Source organism: Petaurus breviceps, unplaced genomic scaffold (genome assembly GCF_028583685.1).
Source record: "Petaurus breviceps papuanus isolate PSGF00001 unplaced genomic scaffold, PetGlider_PUasm1.0 90601, whole genome shotgun sequence".
Taxonomy (NCBI): domain Eukaryota; kingdom Metazoa; phylum Chordata; class Mammalia; order Diprotodontia; family Petauridae; genus Petaurus; species Petaurus breviceps.
This window is the reverse complement of record NW_027187282.1, coordinates 2,272,423-2,291,909: the sequence shown is the minus strand read 5'-3', so window position 1 is coordinate 2,291,909 and position 19,487 is coordinate 2,272,423. Positions and strand designations below refer to the sequence as shown.

At 41.6% G+C, this 19,487-nt stretch overlaps 1 protein-coding gene across 3 annotated transcripts in view; it reads right to left on the bottom strand.

Moving 5' to 3' along the window:
• Window positions 1-19,487, bottom strand: part of VAMP7 (vesicle associated membrane protein 7) — a 427,850-nt gene that overhangs the window by 48,415 nt on the left and 359,948 nt on the right. For all 3 annotated transcript variants that reach the window (XM_069063730.1, XM_069063729.1, XM_069063728.1), the window contains 3 exons: window positions 9,606-9,760; window positions 8,945-9,002; window positions 7,352-7,489 (listed from right to left, as the gene is read on the bottom strand). In XM_069063730.1, coding sequence (XP_068919831.1) covers window positions 7,352-7,489; window positions 8,945-9,002; window positions 9,606-9,751 — 342 coding nt within the window. In that variant the 5' untranslated portion in view covers window positions 9,752-9,760. The remainder of the gene's footprint in view (window positions 1-7,351; window positions 7,490-8,944; window positions 9,003-9,605; window positions 9,761-19,487) is intronic.

Genomic DNA, 19,487 nt, shown 5'->3' with positions numbered 1-19,487 from the left:
TTAGCTTTTGTTCATTAATACATGTATTGGAACCAAGGCAGCAGTTAGTAAGAGTAATCTACAAGTTGAGGCATGGCAAAGCAAAATCTAAGATAGGCTAAGAAGGCAAAGGACTCCAGAGAAGAGGACAGTATAGGGTTGACCTGGTTCAACAAGGGGTCAAAATGGGAAAGGGAAGAAAATTCAGCTAGTGCAGGGATGATGGGTTGGGAAAGAAATAAAAGGGCAAGGGTAACAAACAGGCCAAAGAACGGGGTTTGGGGATACAAGGGAGAGGAAGAGGTGGAATAACAAAGGATCATAATGAAGTTTCAGAGTTTGTAAACATGGAATTGACTATCTCTGTGTGTAGCTGAGGTGGGGTGAAGGAAGTCATGGGAAATGAACAAGTTGAGGAACTTAGAGGTAAGGGTGTTTGAGAGAGTAATGACATGTAAGCTGAAGTCCCCTAGTAGGATGGCAGGAATTGGGAAAGAGAAAGATTGTGAACCAGGTGCTGAATTCAGTGAGGAAATAAGGGAGTGACCCAGGGGCCCAGAGACAGCAACTACCAGAATTATGATTGGATGATACATATGGATTGAACCTCAAAGGAAGAGAGGTTACTGAGTGATGGAGGGGGCAGGGAGAGAACCTGGAAGTGATCAAGGGGAGCAAGGTATAATCTAACTCCTCTGCCTCAACCAGCAAGTGGGGGTGGGGAAGACAGAAAGTGCAACCAGTGCTAAAAAGGGTGTCCAATAGATAATGTCATTAAGAGGGAGCCAGGTCTGTATCAGAAGATGGAAGGAGTGGAAAAGTAAAAGATTTTAACATGAAAGCAGGTCTATTATCAATTAAGCATATATTCCAAAGAACACAGTGGAAGAAGGGGTGGATATTAGAATTTGACAAATGTGAAGTAACTGAGGGAAGGGTTAGGCTGAGGGATATAGGATCAGGAAACACCCCCCCCCCCCCCAGCACGGCAATAATTCCAAGTCCCCAACAGAATCAGGAGAACCCTTATGAAGTCAATGAAGATTCCCTAGCAGCCCCCTATGTTTGGCACCCTGCTCTTTCCACACTATGGTCCCCAACTAAGGTCCTGCATTTAAATCATTCCCAGTGCTGGCACTTGTCTGAGAAAGACTCATTCTCAAAGTTCCTCCAGAGCATACAGAAAATCTTAGGCAGCTATAAAAAAACCATGTGGGGCAAGGACCAAGTAGATAGACTAGGGTTAAGGGATGACCTAAATTTTGGTGGGGCAGAAGTACCCTTTCTACCCTGTTTCCAGGTGATAAAAATATTTTACTAACCCTTTCATTGTCATTAAAGGAAAGAGTGCCACTACCCTTTGCCCACTCAAGATGGTGGATGGGCATTGTGCCTCCTCTTGTCATCTCTAAGTGCCTGTCTGTATATGTGGATGGCACTGCTTATCTGAACAGCTGCTGCCAAGGTCCCAGTCGCATTCTCAAACTTCACCAACTGATCTGCCCAGGTTTGTACAGCAATGAAGATTCCATGTTAAAATCCAATGCTACTGGCAGGTCCTTCCAAAAGGAATTTGTGTCCCTACCAACCAGGAAAGGGGAGAACAAAACCCCTAATTTGTAGCTTTTAAGAAGATTATTCATCCCTGAAATGTGATCTTAAGACATTCCCAGGCTCTATTATGAGAATGAAAAAAAATTTTTTTTTAAATTAAATTTTACTATGCTATTCTTCCTGGAACATCTGGCTAACTGAACCTTGACTCCTGTTCATATTAACCTCATCTGGCGAAGAGCTGACTAATGAAATGATAATATTATGGGAAGATGTTTGAGATCAGAAGCCAAGAAAAGAGGAAGAAGGGAATACAGCATCTACAAGATTCTTTAAACCTTTCCTAAGTGATTTAGTTAACTCTTTGTGGAGGGATTTCCCTGAGAACCTTTGGCTATCTTGGTGACATGTAAATCCCTTCCTCTCCATTAGCCCAATTGTGATTTCTTTAGAATGTAGCCTTGTAGTTCTCCAAGTGTGAGATTTTGCAAACTCAGTGTTTACATCTGTATTTTAGTCTATTTACTAATTTGTTTTCACTTAAGTTTGTTCAACCTTAATTGAAGTAAGCATGAGATAATTCATCTGTTTGACTAGGCCTCTGTAGTCTGTATGGCCTAAGAGACCATAAAGATTCTTTTATGTTAAAAAGATTATTTCTCTCACTCTCTGACCTAATTTTTGTCTATAAAAAGCCTTGTTGGGGGGTGGCCAGGTAGGACAGTGAGTAAGAACACTGGCCCCAGAGTCGGGATGACCTGGGATCGAATCCGGGCTCTGATACTTAGCACCACACCCAGAAATAACTGGCCGTGTAACCTTGAGCAAGTTACTTAGCCCCAACTGCTTTAAAAAAAAAAAAAAGCCTTGTTGGAATCTTGATCTTGGTTCAGGGTTATTTTTTTCTACCTCCTGAACCTGAGTTTAAGCATAATAAAATTGAGGTTTTTATCTCTGTATTAATTTCTGCCTTGTGGTAGATTTATTCAGCAGCAGTTATCTATCACATGAACTTGGTGGGAAATTTTTCTCCAATGACACATTGATCAACTGACTGATAAAATGGAAAAAAAAAAGAATTAAAAAAAATCTATACTATTAAATCCTCTCATGGTCCTCCAGTTGGCAGCAATGGTGGGAATGTAGTCAGAAAGTAAGACTCTTCTTAGGGCCCTAAGAAGAAAAGTTTTGGGGGAAGGTGCCTGCTCACTAGGACAGATTCTGAAAACATGCTTCTTAGGCTTTAGAAAAAACATAGGTATCTAGAAAATCAGATGATGGTGTGAATTTTTACTTTGATTTAGGGTGAGCAGAGAAGAGGAAGGGGAAGGAAAACCAAGGGACACAGCTCAGTTCCCCATTCTTCAGAGTGGTTGGTGGTAAGGGGATAAGAAGGACATTAGAACAGACATTCAACAATTGCTAAAGAGCCCATTTTCTTGTTACAGTTCCGCTATAGTGCCTGTGTGTGGCTCCATTTCTGGTGAGCCTTCCTTTTGGTCACCAGGGGATACAGAAGTTCAAAATGGTATTAGAGGAGGAAGAGGTAGAAGAGGGTGGAGTGTAATTTATACCTGAAGCAGTGGGGGCAGGGAGGTGTCATGTGGAAGGGGCATAAAGAGAACCCACCAAACCTCTCTCTAAAAAATTTCACCCTCTCTCTATCCTTCATTGAGGAACTACCTATGAAGGAATTCACCTTTATAGGACCAAGTATAAAGAATTCCCCAATTTTTCTACCTGAAAAGGAATAAAGGGAGATCCCCATCTGGAACTGCCAATTGATTTAACTGCTTTTATAAGAATAAATCACTTGCAAGCTCTTCTAGGCCAAATGTGCTACAGCCAGGTTCAAAAGTAACTGGGAAAGTTAACAAAATAAATAGAAATAGTATTAATATGTGGTTTTCTAAGGCTTATGGGATCTTTATGCCAGGTTTAGTGGCCCATTTCCATCTGAATGTAAAGCCACTCACCAGATGCATTTCTCCAACAGACTCGTTATAAAGTGCCCTAAATCATACCCATTAGACCATACCCTTATCAGCCATAGCTGTTTCTTTAACTTGTGGTTTTAATTTCTCATGCAACAGTGCTACTTCCTAAATGTGAAAAGCCCTCCCACTCACTGACTCCCATGCCTAGATACTCCTTCACTAGGAAGTAACTAACAGTAATGTTACTTCTCAGGATTCTCACAACACCCCTGAGAGGTAGCTGCTATAATCACTCCTATTTTACAGATCAGAAAACCAAGGCTAAGAGAGGTTAAGTGACTTGCCCAAGGTCATAGAACTATCTGAGGTGAGATTTGAACTCAGGTCTTCCAGAATCCAACACTACCACTACCCATTGCATCACCAAGCTAGCTAAGTGGTATGGTAGGAAGGAGTAATGAGGATAAGCTTGAGGTTTTTTACTATCAGTTATAGTTCTCATCTTGATTGTCCTGTTTTGAGGAAGCTAGGTTGCACCATGGTGGACAGAGTGCTGGGGCTGACTTCCTAGCTATGTGACCCTGGGCAATCACTTAACCTCTGTTTGCCTCAGTCTCCTCAACTGTAAAATGGAACTACTAACAGCCCCTCCCACGGTTGTTGTGAGGATGTGGAAACTGCTTAGAAGCCATGTCTAGCAGAGTAAGTGCCATGTAAACATTTATTCCCCCCCTTTCCCCACCTCCCACTCTAAATAAGGCTTTTTTTTTTACTAGGAAAAAAAAATCTGTTTTTAATCAATCCATTACCCAGAGCTCCCCTTTTTCCACAACAGCTTTTCTCCTTTCAAATGGGAATTTAATCACAAGGCCATTAAAAAAGCAAAAATGAATAGAAACAAAAAAAACACCTCTGCTCACAGAGAAAACTAGAGTAAGTTCTGGGGCACAGTCCAGAAGGTTCCAAGTGATCTTTTTGTTGTTGCTGTAAATGCAATCAGCCCTTGTGAACCATAAAAATCCAATTAAAAACAATTGATGTTTAAAACTGACACATCAAGGGGCAGCAAGGTGGTACAGTGGATAGAGTCTGGAGGACCTGATTTGGTCTCAAATTTGGACATTTTACTAGCTATGTGATGCTGGGAAGGTCACTTAACCCAGACTTCCTCTAAAAAAAAAAGTGGACACATCATACAAGAATCAAATAGAAACAAGACCTCCCAGTCAGGACCCAAAGGAAGCACTCTACAGGCAGTATGGGTAAGCCACCGGTGACCCCATTTCTGCATTCGTTGACACTGCATGAGCATGCATACTATGAAGTATGCATGTCATGTGTTCAGAACCAAGGCTGCAGTGAAGTCATGCAATGAACACAGCTAAGTGCTGCCAGAAACACCTCAGATTTACAGTTGATTTTTAATTAATTTTTCGTCACTGCTTGTTTGGAAACCTTTTACTGTGGCCAAATTTTTCCCAACCCCAAGGGGTCAGACCCACATTTTAAGAAGGCTCCAGCTAAAGAAAACATTTTGGACGCCATTTCCTGCCCCAGGTAAAATCATCTGGGAATTCAAACTACCAGGCATGCAAAGTGCCAGGTGAGGCTGAGCCTAGGAGGGGGTGGGGAGGAGGTATATCCCCCAACAGCTGTAATAGTGCCCTTCCCCAGGTTACCACTCTACCCCTAAACACTCCCCCTATTACTGTGGAAGGCACCACCATCTTCCCAGTCACCCTCTCATCCTACACATCCAATCAATTGCCAAATTTTGTCTTTTCTACTTTTATAACAATTTTTTTATATATCTTCTCCTGTCCATTCATTCATTCATTCATTCCACTGGTATAAACCCTCATCACCGCATGCCTGGAGTATTGGAATACCAGCTTCTGGTGGATCTGCTGCCTCAAGTCTTTCCCCATTCAGCCCCCTGAAGTGATTTTCCTAAAGAGCAGGTCTAAGCCCCCCCACCCCCCAACTGCAGTGAGTAGGGAGTCTGTAGCAAGTGTTTGGAAAGCTCTTCCTAACAAGGGCCCTTCCTGCCTTTCCGCTGTTCTCCATGCATTCTATCTTCTGCAGAGATGGTCTCCCACTCTTGGACTACTCTCCCTCCTCTCCAATTCCTGATTTCTTTGGCTTCCCTTACAACCCCCTGCAAATCCTCCCTTTGGCAGGAGGCCTTACACTTGACACTCCCCCTGAAAGTTAGCCTCACCCCCTAGGAGGTCACCTCCCATCTCCTCCATACATAACAGATTGCATGTTGTTTTTCCCATTAGAATCGAAATTCCTTAAAGGCAAGGCCTATCAGTACCTGGTACAAAGAAAGCATTTAACAAGTGGAAGCTCTCTTAAATGGATCTTAAGAGATAACATACACTGGAAGGCCCAGAAATTAGCATCACATTCTTCACCTGAATCCTAAGAAGCAATCTAGTGACCACTCAACTTCTCACCAAACCAATATGCAGGTGAAAACTGCAGTTTCAAGGGTTAATTTTGCCCAAGAAAAAAGAGCTAAAGCACCATCTGAAAAAGCTATGTGAGAAAAAAATTATATATAATCTCATTCCAACACCTTCTCTTCCCCAAATAAAGTGAAAGTGAAGTTTTGCCCTTTTGAAATAGCTGACTTTTTCAAAAGTTACTGAGTGATCTGGGTGAGGGAGATGTGGAAATGTCCCCTGTACCAGTTTCCAGATAATGTGTGTGAGGAAGGAGCAGGGCAGGCTGGGGGGCGGGGGAAAATGGGGGGGGGGGGTGCATTGTGTAAGGGCAACAGTTCTAACTGATTCATCCCTCACATGTCTCACATTATGGGGCTCTTGTGACAGCTCCCTGACCTCAGCCATGTGTCCACATACCTGCTCTAATGCTTCCTCTGAAATGCAAAAATGAGATAGTCCCAGGTGAGTGGCTGGTGTTGAGAAGGTCTCAGGTGCAAGAATGCAAACCAGAGGAGCAGCAGTTCCAGCAAGATGTACTGAAGCTGTCCCACCAGGGCTTCCCTGGAAAAGCTCCTAGTGCTTCCTTCAGTGCTCACTTCAATGGCTCTGGCAAACACTGAATAAGCCTGCCAGAAACTTGTGGAGGCAATGAGCATTTGCTGAGTATCTACTCTGTGCCAGGTACCAGGCCAAGCACTGGAGATACAAAGAAAGGCACATACAAAGATATAGACAGGGGAAATTCCAATTGGAGGCAGTCTAAGAGGGAAGGCACCAGCAACTCAGGGAAAGCAGAAAAGGCTTCCAGGAGAAGGCGGGATTTTGGCAGACACCTGAAGGAAGCTAGGAGGCTAAGGCCAGGAAGGACCGCAGCCCAGGATGGAGGACAGCCAGTGAAAAGACACAGAAAAGAGAAACGACAGAATTTCTGATTCAGGGAATAGCAAGGAGGCCAGGGTAATGGGGTCATAAAGTAGGTGTAAGAAAAGCAGGAAGGGGCCTGGCTGGGAAGGAGGAGGAATTCACTACACAGTGAATATGGTCGAGCCTGTCCTGCCAATAAGAATAAAGAGCACCAGTCTTTTGTGTGTGTGTGCACCCTGACAACTGGAAAACTGCTAAGAGTAAGAGTACTAACCTCAGGCTGAGACAACTGCTAGCAATGTGCATGACTGAGAATACCAACAGGAGCCTGGAGTGCTAAGGCCGGGTGATGGGAGACAGAAGAGCCAGAGATTCTAACCTCTGCTGCTTTCGGGGTCCCCTCTATTCTGAAGAATCAGGAGTTTACTATATAAGGGAAGCAGGGAAGTCAAGCTCCCACCTATGAGATGAATTAGAACTAGTTATTCAGTAGGTGTTGAGGGAAAATATTTAAAAGTGGCAGAAATTGCAAAGAGAACTATGTGATGCTGAAAAAGAGCTTACCAGTTGTGCAGCCAGAACACTGGAGAACTCACTGTTCATGGCATAGGGTAGGGCTGTTTGTGCTCTGGAACCATAAGTAGTTTGAAACCTCTTCTTGATTTCATTCAGAAAACTGAAGGCTCGGGAACGTTCAAAATCCTGAAAAGACAGTGCCACACCTGTAAAGACAGCAGGCTGCTCAATAGCAGATACTTCAGCCTGCTCCATAGCCAAAGTCACACCTGGCACCAAGGACATGATCAGCAAAGGGAAAAACAGAAAAGATAACACACGTGGTAAAGAGGGCGTGGACTGGGAAGCTGGCTTTCTGGGAGTGTCCTTGCCAGGTACACTCTTAGCAAGTCTCTCTTATTACTGACCAGTGGAAGACCTGAGATGACTGGACCAAACACAGGGCTACAATCCTACAGTCCACTCAATCACATATATTCTTTCTTTCAATCTCCCACCTCACATTAGCAAGAAGTTACTTAAAAGTTTATAAACAGTAAAAAGCTAAATCCCAACTTCAGGATCTGCACATCTTAAACTCTCATCTATAACTTCCCCATAACAGTCATAAGGTCTTTTTCTTTCTTTTAAAGTAAAGCAGAAAGCAATCACTGAGAATATTGGGGGGGGGAATGGATTCTCTAGCTGCCTTATAACAACTTAAGCAACTAGAAGGCAATGATCATGTCCCATAGCACCCTGCATCTGGAAAGTGTTCCCATATTAAAGAAATGCCTTGCCAAACTCACCTGGCAGAGTCTAGGGCTCTGAACTATCCCTCTAGCTGATCTAGTACTCTACAGTTCTTGTTACTACAATCCCAGGGCTCAATCTTATCTCAGTAGAAGCTAGGAAATGGAATGGGGTGGGGGGGCAGGCTCAGAATTTGATTGATGACTGATCTGATTAAATATAAATATGGTCAAGTCTCAATTATCCAGGGAAAACGATCATCTCAAGACAGTTTTTCATAGCTACCTAACATGTTTCTATCTTCATCCCTTGGCAGTCTCAAGGAATAACTTGAGTGATCACAACTACAAGGAGAGGAGGGAGAAAATCACAATTATTATAAAACTATATCCCATTAACCATATTCATTGGGGAATGGAGCCTTCAGATTACTTTAATTTTTTTAAAGATTAATTTAATTTTTTAATTAACTAAGGATTAAATAAAATCCTGATTTTAGTTTAAAAGCTCTGTTGGAAATCTTTCTAACACTTTCCTGCTTTAGGACAGTCTAGTAAAGAAAACAGAATTTCCTTTTTGAGATTTAAGAATCTGTAGGAAGAGGCCTTACAAGCCATCACTCAACTATTCTGAACCCTAGGTCACAGATCAAGCTGAGTTTAAAAAAAATACAGAAACTTTGACATCAGCTCGTTTTGTTGTCATTTGTCTCTGAAACATCCAGAGACACATTCAGAAGACAAATTTCAAATCACAGAATTTGGGCTAGATGAGTTTCAGTTACTTTTGTAGCTAGTTTAGGTTATTCTCTGCACCGTGTTCCCTTATACTTATATACCAAAATACAATGTGACAGTACTAGAAAAAGCAAGTGGGTTATTAGCAACAATGTATTTCCAAGGTACTTACATCATCTGTGATACAAAGATACACGATCCTGTCTTGGCAGATGTAGTGAAATAGATAACTGCAGAGACAAAGAAAAAATACCATTAATGTTAAAAAACAGTCTTTCTCTATGCTAGAGAATATGTAAAGCATGGACTATTTCAGACCCCCTACTGACAACACTCTTCAATGCCTCATCATGGTTTAGGGTTCCTGAAGGGCAGGTAAGTAGAGGATAAGGCCTGGCAGGGTCTACCAAGGCAAAGGCTTTGGGCCTAGGCCACTGTATGTCTGCTGCCTGAAGATTTACTGCAAATAAATGCAACTTACTCTTACTATATGGTTCTCCCTAAAATACTAAATTTGAACTTATGTATCTGAAAAATTATGTACAGTCAGTTTTTTGGTGTGAAAATAGGTTGAATCTCTTCCATTTTACTCTAAACTTTTCTTGCCCTCCCTCCTTATCCAAGGGATGATTCTGTGTCTCCAGCCATCAGTTGTCATGGATCTTCTCAATACAGTTCAAGCACAGAAATGACCTGTGATAAAATTAGTTGGCAAACTAAATAAAAATCAGGTTACTGGCAGCTAACTCAAAAGTCTGTTTTCTAGTGTTGTTCTAGTTGTAGTTATGAAACTCCCTTTCCCCACCCTTCCATCATTACCAAGCAAGACTCACTTTCCATGTGAATAAGTGAGTTTGTTATTTTCAGAGGGTATTTTAGCCAGAATCTGCTCTGTCACCTCCAGGAAGTTTCCGCCACACCAAGCATGTTTGGCAAGGATGGTTGTGCCTCTGGCAACAACTGCGAAAAGGATAGCCATGCTTTCAATCTAACAAAAGAAAACAGAAGTGAGACAGAACAGTTCTTCCACCAGAATTTTTTGTTATCAAAAAGTACTTAGTGAACATCTAATTAGATGAGCATTGTACCACTTCACCATACCGACAGATACAAACCTCTAAGACAAGGAATCAGGCTAGGATAGTTCATCTGTCTCTAAGAAGACAGCATTTAACTCCATCAAAAGTAAAGTGTAAGTAAAGCTTAAGAGAGATGCAGGATTCTTGGTTCAGTAAAAAGAGTGGTGAAATTCAGTTTTATGCTGATAGCAACAACCCAAAGCATTTTTATGATGCCCTGAAGGCTATTTGTGGGCCAAAGACCTATGGTGCATCTCAACTACTCAGTGCTGATGGAGCCACACTGATCAGTGATGAGGACATGATCCTGGAGAGATCAGCTGAACACTTCCATAGTGTTCTCAACTGACCATCATCAACCAATGCTGAGGCCATTGACTGTATAACTCAGGTTGAAGTCTAACCCTCTCTAGCTGAGCCTCCAACTGAAGAAGAGGTTTTTAATATTAGGTTCCTCTCCTGTGGCAAATCGCCTGGTGCTGATTCTATTCCAACAGAGATTTACAAGGTGGTGGTGGTGGTGAGGTCCACTACTCATACAAAAACTGCTGAAATCATCTGGGTTATATGGTGAAGAGGAGGTTATCCCTCAGGAGGTTCAAGGATGCCTCCAATGAACATCTCTATAAAGGAAAAAGAAATAGATTGTCCTGTGACAATCACAGGGGTTTCTCTCTCTTAATCATTACTGGCAAGATTTTTGCCAGGGTCCTTCTTAACAGACTGATCCTTCACCTGGAAGATGGTCCTCTACCCAAGAGCCAGTGTGGCCTCAGAAAGGGTCAAGAAACGGTCAATATGGTGGTCTGCTGCCTGATAACTCCAGGAGAAATGCCAGGAGCAGAACACAAGTCTGTATACAATGTTCGTCAATCTGACCAGGTTCATAGAAGAGCATGGCAATATTTGCTTGCCTGGAGAAGTTAGTCACTATTGTATGCCAGCCCCCCGGGATTATCTACAATGTTCTCTCGCTTTCCCCAGTCACCAATGGAGTGACTATATGCTTGCTCCCATGCTTCTTTTAGCATGATGTTTTCAATAATGTTGTTGGATGCCTTCAACAAAGGCAGCATCAAGATGAAAACAGCATTAAGGTCAGCTACTGTACTGATGGTAAATTATTTAACTTGAAAAGGCTACAAGCCAAGACTAAAGTGGAGAGAGTTGGTGCATGACTTTTTGTTCACAGATGACTGTACACTGTATGCAGCCTCTGAGGCTGAAAAGCAACACAGATTATGGATCAATTCTCTGCCACTTGTGGTAATTTTGGCCTAACAATTAACACCAAGAAAACAGAGGTTCTCTATCAGCCAGCGTCATAAAATCCATAGGGGGAACCATTGCTTACAGCAAATGGAGAAATTCTGAATCCTGTGGATAAGTTCACTTACCTTGTCAGGGTACTTTCTAGGGAGGTCCACATAGATGACGAGGTTGACACATGCACTGTCAGAGCTAGCTCAGTGTTTGGGAGGCTCCGAAGGAAAATATAGGAAAGAAGAGGTACTAGGCTGCCTACCAAATTGAAGGTCTACAGAGCTGCTGTGTTGTTTGGGTGTTTTAATCATGTCTGACTCTTTGTGACCTCATTTGAGGGTTTCTTGGCAGACATACTGTAGTGGTTTGCCATGTCCTTCTCCAGCTCATTTTATAGATGAGGAACTGAGTCAAACAGGGTTAAGTGACTTGCCCAGGGTCAAACAGCTAGTAGGTATCTGAATTCATGAAGATGAGTCTTCCGAATTCCAAGCTCTCCAGCTAGTGGATCTCACTGTTCTATGTCTGTGAAACCTGGACAGTCTACCAGTGCCATGCCAGGAAACTGAATAGCTTCCATTTGAATTGTCTTAGGAAGATTCTGAAGATCACCTGGCAGGATAAGGTGCTGGACACTGAGGTCCCTTCTTGAGCAGAACTGCCAGCAAACTGCAACTTGGATGGGCTGGCCATGCTGTTCAAATGCCAAATGTACACTTGCATGAAAGCCTATCTTAAGGAGAACTCACACAAAGTGAAGAAGGTAAGCAAGTGCTCACATGGTGGTCAGAAGAAGTGAGACAAGGACATTCTCAAGGACTCTGAAGAACTTTGGAACTGATTATGAGACATGGGAGACACCAGCACAAGACCACCCAGCCCGGCATGCCTGCATCAAAGAAGGTATGGCACTCTATGAGAAAAGTGGCATTGTAATAGCAAAGGAAACATGAGCTACACAAATCTAGAGTCATCTCCAACCCAAATGTTCACACAGACTGTTTGTGCCTGACCTGTGGTAGAGCCATCCACCCTACCACTGGTCTGATCAGCCACAGTCCGACACATTGTACCTTGACTCTAACACACTGATGTCCTTTTGGTCCTCTTCAAATACAAAAGACAACAACCAAACCAAAACAGAGAATGAGTTCTACTTGGTCTTCTTACACTTACTAGCTTTGGAACCCTGGGCAAGTAACTTCACCACTGTCTGCCTCAGTTTCTTCAATTGTAAAACAGGGATAATAGCACCTATCCCATAGGGTTGTTGTGAGGATCAAATGAGATGTTAGTAAAGCACTTAATAGAAATGGTGGGGAACCTTCAACTTCAAGGCCTCGGGTGGCCCTCTAGGTCCTCAAGTAACGCCCTTTGACTGAATCCAAACTTCAAAAAAACAAATTCCCTTAATGAAAGGATTTGTTCTGTAAAACTTGGACTCAGTCAAAAGGAGGCACCCAAGGACCTAGCAGTCCACATGTGGCCTTGAGACTGAAAAGTTCCCCACCAGTGACTTAATACAATACCTGGCATATAAATGGGCACTATATAAATGTGTACTCCTTTCCCTTCCCTTACCTTTCCACCCTCCACTCAGACACCAAACTGATTTTTTTAAATATAGGTCTGACTGCGACATTCCCAGACTCCAAACTCCAGTGGCACCCTATTACCTCCTGGATCAAATACAAAACGCTCTGTCATTCAGAGGCCAGCAGCTCCTTTCATAAGGGACTCCACAGGAGACCTCCTGAAGTGGAGCGTTTTCTACTGGCCTTCCCCCCCTGCCTGGAATTCTCTCCCAGCCCTTCTCTGCCTCCTGACTTTCCTGGCTTCCTTCAAATCCCAGCTAAAATCCCATCTTCTTCAAGAACTCTTTCCAGATCCTTCCCTCTGTTGGCAATCTCCCATTTACTCAGTATATACATTTGCTGTTTGCATGTTGTCTTCCCCGTTAGACTGTAAGCTTCTTGAGGGCAGGCAATACTTTCTGCCTGTCTTTGTATTCCCTGTGCTTAGCAAGTGGTGGGCACATATAGCAGATGCTTAATAAATATCTATTCACTTGACTATGAGGGGTAGCTAGGTGGTTCAGTGGATATAGTGCCAGGACTAGAGTCAGGAAGACTCATCTCCCTGAGTTCAAATGTGGCTCAGACCCTTCCTAGCTGTGTAACCCCAAGCAAGTCACTTCACCCTGTTTGCCTCAGTTTCCTCATCTGTAAAACGAGCTGGAAAAGGAAATAGCAAACCAGTATCTTTGCTGAGAAAACCCTAAATGGGGCCATAAAGAGTCAGACACAACTGAAATGACCAACTAACAACCTGACTGTCAGAATAACCTAAAAAAGTATTAGAGATAGAAAAAAGCATAGGTGGTCTTCTCCTTTAATTCCTACTTGATTATTGAATCAATCAATAAATCAGCCATAGTTTAACATCTATCAGGCACTGGGGAGAGAAAGACCACATTCTTCAAAGAGCTTATTCTTCTGAAACCTGAAAGATGACCATACAACCTCCCTCAGAACACTTTCAGTGAAGGGTTCTTGGGAGGTACCAATGCCATTTTCAATAAGAACAAGAAATTTACTTCTAGCCAGAGAATGACATTCAAAAAGAACTGAAGCACTGAAGACCCCTCAAATTTATTCAGCTGGGAAGGAAGCTCCCTTGCCTAAATGACTCACTGTGATCCACCAGCCAATCGTCACAGAAAACACCTGAAGCTCCTCATGACAACACCTGGGGTTCCTCAAGACAACACCTGGGACTCCTCATGAATGCTTTGTACACAAGTGATGAGCAAGTGATCCAGGTCAGTGGCTAAACACCTTTATTCCTGAGCCAACCAAGTCTTGGGGTATTTCTTAACACCATTCAAAGAAAAACTAGTCTAACTTGTATGGGGGTGGGGGAAGGGTTAGCTAATAATCATAGCTAGCATTTCAACAGCACTTTAAGGTTTGCAAAGCACTTTACAAATATGATTTCATTTGATCCTCACAACAAGCCTGAGAGGAAGGTGTTATTCATGATCCCCATTTTAAAGGTGGGGGCCATGGCCAGTCGTCCTGACCTATGTCTTGCCACTGGACTCCCATGAGCCTGGAGGAGTGAGGCTGGGAGTGAGAGCTGTACCAGCTCTGCCTCACTTAAATCCAATTTATTCACAAGTCAAGACATCACCTCCTGGTGTCATTGGTTTAGTTCCAGAATGAAGGAACAATGAGAACAATTTTAAAGGTGAGGAGTGTGGGAAGCCAGAGACCTGATCCAGGACTCAGATAATTACCCAAAGAGAGTGGACCCGAATATCAAAGACCTCTTTGAGATGTGACTTTTTGTTAAGTTAGCTCCTGAGTTCTCTTGATATGGGTTACACTTAAAAGGATGGTGTTTGAGTTCTGAGACCAATAGGCTTTGCCCCAAAACTTTAGTTGTTCAAAACCAAAATATTTGAATTCTTAGGTGGTCAGTTCCTATGCAGATGTCCTTGATGATGCAGCTTTGGTTTCCACCCTTGAAGCCAGCTCTCAAAAGCATCCTTTGTAATGTGACTGCATATGAAAAGAGTTAACTGGGAGCGGCCAGGAAGCACAAGGAGTAACCATCCCCAGAGTCAGGATGACCTGGGATCAAATTTGGACTCAGATACTTAGCACCCACCCAGAAACACCTGGCTGTGTAACCTTCAGCAAGTTACTTAACCCCAATTGCTTAAAAAAAAAAAAGTTAACTGGCTCTCTGGCACCTAGAGAAGGAATCCTTATCAAATTATCTAAGCTGTGCTACTTCCAGGATACAACAGACTAGGTAATGATTAGAAAACTTGAGTCCCCTTCCTTTGTCTCCTTGCTCTATAAAAACCTTGTCCTAAAAAATCAATAAATGGAGTTCATCATTCTTCCTTGAACTAACCACATGGCCTGGTCATTTCTTATTCATGTCTCCGAATCATGCTAAATGCTGAACACTGAGCAGCCTACAGCAGAGGAGATTGAGGCAGGAAAAGGTGAAGTGACTTGTCCAGGGTCACACAGCTGGTGTTTGAGGCTGGATTTAAACTCAGGTCTTCTAGACACCAAGTCCAGCACTCTCTGTGCCCTGTGGTGCCCCCAATATCCCCAAGGATATTGAGAATATTGCTTCTATCACACCACTCTTTCGATTCTTTTATTCAAATAGTTCAACACAAAAATATCAATAGGCTAAAATGATGGTCTTAAATTCCAGGCTGCTACTAAAGCTAGCCAACACTGCATGTGATGAAGACATGAATATTTTTTATCCTTCCTATCAGATGAGTATTATTGTCTCCATTTTAAAGCTGAAGAAACTGAGGCTGAGAAGATAAATGACTTATCTATGGTCATATAGTAGTAGCAGATGCCCAGGCTCCTAATCTAGTGCTCCTACATCATCTGCTTTCTCTCAAATCTATATCAGCCACACATAAGGCCAGCCCTTATTATTTGTTTTTCTTCCTGCCCTAAAACATAACTAAAAGGGGTCATTATCCCCAGACTGCCCTCCAGGCACCCTGTTATATTTTAATAGCCCATTTCCTCTCAGGATCCTTCCATAAACAAAATTCGTATTGACATTAGAAATGTGTCTAGTTTAGACATGTATTATTTACATATTTATTTGCTAATTTATATGCAGATAGATGTTCCTAGGAGCTTCACAAAAGCCTTATCATGCATATATATTCTGGTAGCACAGTGGACAGAGTGCTGGACCTGAAGTCAGAAAGACCTGAGTTCAAATTTGACCTCAGACATGTCTTCACTATGTGACCTGGACAAGTATTTAATCTCTGTCTCAGTTTTCCTCAGCTATAAAATGGGGATAATAACATCACCTACCTTGAAGGGTTGTTGTGGGGATTAAATGAGGTGCTAATAGTACAGCCCCTCAGTACAGTGCCTGGCACATAGCAAGCAACTAATAAATGCTGATTCCCTCCCTTCCCTATTATGGGCACTGTTAAAATTGGCTGACTTTAAAAAAGAGTTTCTGTATGCAAAAAGGCTGGAGGGGACTGGTTTAAACCAGAGAGGCAAACACACAACGGTTGTGAATACCTCAGGAACCAGATTAAATATCTTTGAGACATACCTAACAAACTAAATGAAAATACAGTAGCACATAGATGATGTTAATAAGTGTTTTCCAAGCCAATGCATGGCCCCAGGGCTCCTTATGAAAGGTTTAGTGACCCAGTTTTTCACTGACACCACTGCTCTAAACCATCCATGATCCTCACTTTTTTTTTTTTTAAAGCAATTGGGGTTAAGTATATATATATATATATATAACCTTTTGCTCAAGGTTACACAGCCAGTTATTTCTGGGTGTGGTGCTGAGTATTTGAGCCCGGATTTGATCCAGGTCACCCTGACACTGGAGCCAGTGCTCTTACTCACTGAGCCACCTGGCCGCCCCAAAGCAATTGGGGTTAAGTAACTTGCTCAAGGTTACACGGCCAGGTGTTTCTGGGTGGGTGCTCAGTGTCTGAGACTGGGATTCGATCTCCAGGTTGTCCTGACACTGGAGCCGGTGCTCTTACTTGCTGTGCTACCTGGCTGCCCCATGACCCTCACTTCTTGACCATCTTAGTGGATAATTCTAACTCCATAAAAACTACAAGCAGAAACTGTAAGAAAAAAAATGGATTTTCCATGAAAACTACAAAAATCTTTAAAAGAGAGAAAGCAAGAGATGAACAGTGAAATAAAAACTCCAGAGAAAAGAATTAAGTGGTATCTGATTTAGTGGAAACACATAAGCAGTTTTTCCTCTCCTTTGATTTTCAGTTAAAAAGCCTCTTGATCAGATTCATAACTCTGCTTGTTATGGACACCTGTAAGTGCCTAACACTCATTAATGACTACACTTTGAATATGAAATCTGAATGTAGGAAGAGCCAGACCAGTGTAGGTAGATCAAAGGGTAAAGGAGGAGAGTAAGACATAAGAAGACACTGTGAAATCCAGCCCCCAAAGAAACCATCACCAGAGGAAAGGGAGTCAAGAAATGAATGACAGGGGGAAGTAAGTGTCCCCCTTATTTTTATTTTAAAAAGACTGAAATTATCAAAGATTTCAGGAAGAAGAAAATTCAAAGACCTTGAACACAAGTAGATAAATCAACAGGAAAAACAGGAAGAAATATGACCTTGAGATGTAGTAAATGAGTTTGAAATCGATGAATAAATACTGCAAAATAAAGGAAAACAATCTGACATTTGATGAGACAGAGGACCTATGGAATTTGAGGAGAAGATAGTTACTGAGTGGCTCAATAGGGAATTGAGGGGTGGCTAAGTGGCGCAGAGAATAGAGTACCAGCTCTGGAGTCAGGAGGACCTGAGTTCAAATGCGGCCTCAGACACTTAACACTTACTAGCTGTGTGACCTTAGGCAAGTCACTTAACCCCAACTGCCTTGCCTTCTACCCTCCAAAAAGCCCCCCCCCCCAAAAAAGAGAGAGAGAATTGAGAATTATGAGAGCAGGATTATGGCCTACACAGCAGAAATAATGGGCAAAACAGGATAAATGAAATCTGCTACAGCAAGCCTCACCAAAGAAATAGAAAAGAAAACAATGGATTTCGAATGCAAACACACAGTAGTGAAGGACAACATAGAGACAACCAAAAACCGTAAGTTTCTCAGAACAAGAAAAGACAAAAAGACTTTAACAGCATAATGTAGACAGTAACAGTACAGAATTGACCAGAACTTCTGAACATAAAAAATGAAACATCAATTTAAAAATTTTTGAAATTCCTAAATTGTCCCCAGAAAGGGGGGTAACCAAGGCTGCAAACTCCTAGACACATAGTGTGGTTAAATTTAACAATTCAATTCAGAAAGAAGTTTCGTAAGCCATCAAGAGAAAGACCTTCAAAATACAAAGGAAAGAAAACTGAATAATGCAAGACTATTTGGTGCCCACTAGAAAATGTAAGAGGAAATAAAAATGGATTCCAAAGAGTAATGGAGCTCAGGATGCAGCCTACAGTGACCTACCCGGCAAATCCTGAATACAGGAAAAAAGATGGGAGGTTCAATAATATAGGGATGTTAAAAATATTTTTAAAAAGAAAATGAAAACTGAAGAGATTATTTACTTCTTGAACAACAGAAATGCAGGAATGAATAAATACAGCAGCCAAGGTCAACAATAGCAACATAGTGACAGCAGATAGACTAGTAAGAGACTCTCTGTAAAAAGTACACAAGGAAAAAAAATGTAAAGAGAAACATTTTATCAAAATTTTAATATTAACTAGTACCCATACATAATAAATTATTCTTAAAAACTGAGAAAGCACCCTACCAGAAATCTTCCGTGAGACAAATATATAGTCCTAATACCTAAACCAGGGAAAGATAAAACACAGAAAACTGTCAGATAATATAAAAAATTTTAAACAAAATCCTATCAAACACATTATAACACTATATACCAGAAATCATTCATTATGATCAAGTAATATTTATACTAAGGATGCGAGGCTCAACATTAGGGAAACAACATAACTAACTATATTAAAAACCAAAACATCCCAAACCACATGATTATCTCAACAGATGTAGAAAAAGCCTCAGAGTACAACACTCTTTGATGCCCCAAACCCTACAAAGTATAGGCATAAAAGGACCTTTATAAAAAGCATCTATGTAAAATGAGAAGCTCAATGGAGATCCAGTAGAACCTTTTCCCAAAAATAGGCAAGTGAAAAAATGATACTGACTCTCACCATCATTATGTGATACAGTTCTGGAAATGATAGCAATAACAAGAAGAGAAGAGAAAGAAATAACAGGAATAAAGATAGGTAAAGAGGAGATAAAAATATCCCTGGTTGGTGATATGATGGTATACTTGGAAAATCCTTGGGAATTAGCAGAGATATTAACTGAAAGGATTAATAGGTTCAACAGAGTTGCAGGCTACACAAACCTTCAAAAATCAACAATATTTATATATAATAACAACAAAACACAAGATGCAATAATAGAAAGGGAAATCCCTTTCCAAATAACTAAAAAATACAAAAAATAATCTGGGTAATCTACCTACCAAAGCACGCAAAAGACACATAGATTCAATTACAAAGTGCTCCTTAAAGAAAGACTATCTCACACCCATCAAAAATGATTAAGATAACAGAAAAGTAAAATGACAAGTGCTGGGGAGAATATGGGAAAACAAGTACACTAATGAACTTTGGTGGGGTTGTGAACCAGTCTGACTATTATGGAAAGAAAGCAATTTTGAACTATGTCCAAAAAGCTATTAAACTGCAAACCCTTTGCCCCAGAAACACTACTTTTAGGTCCATAATCCAAAAAG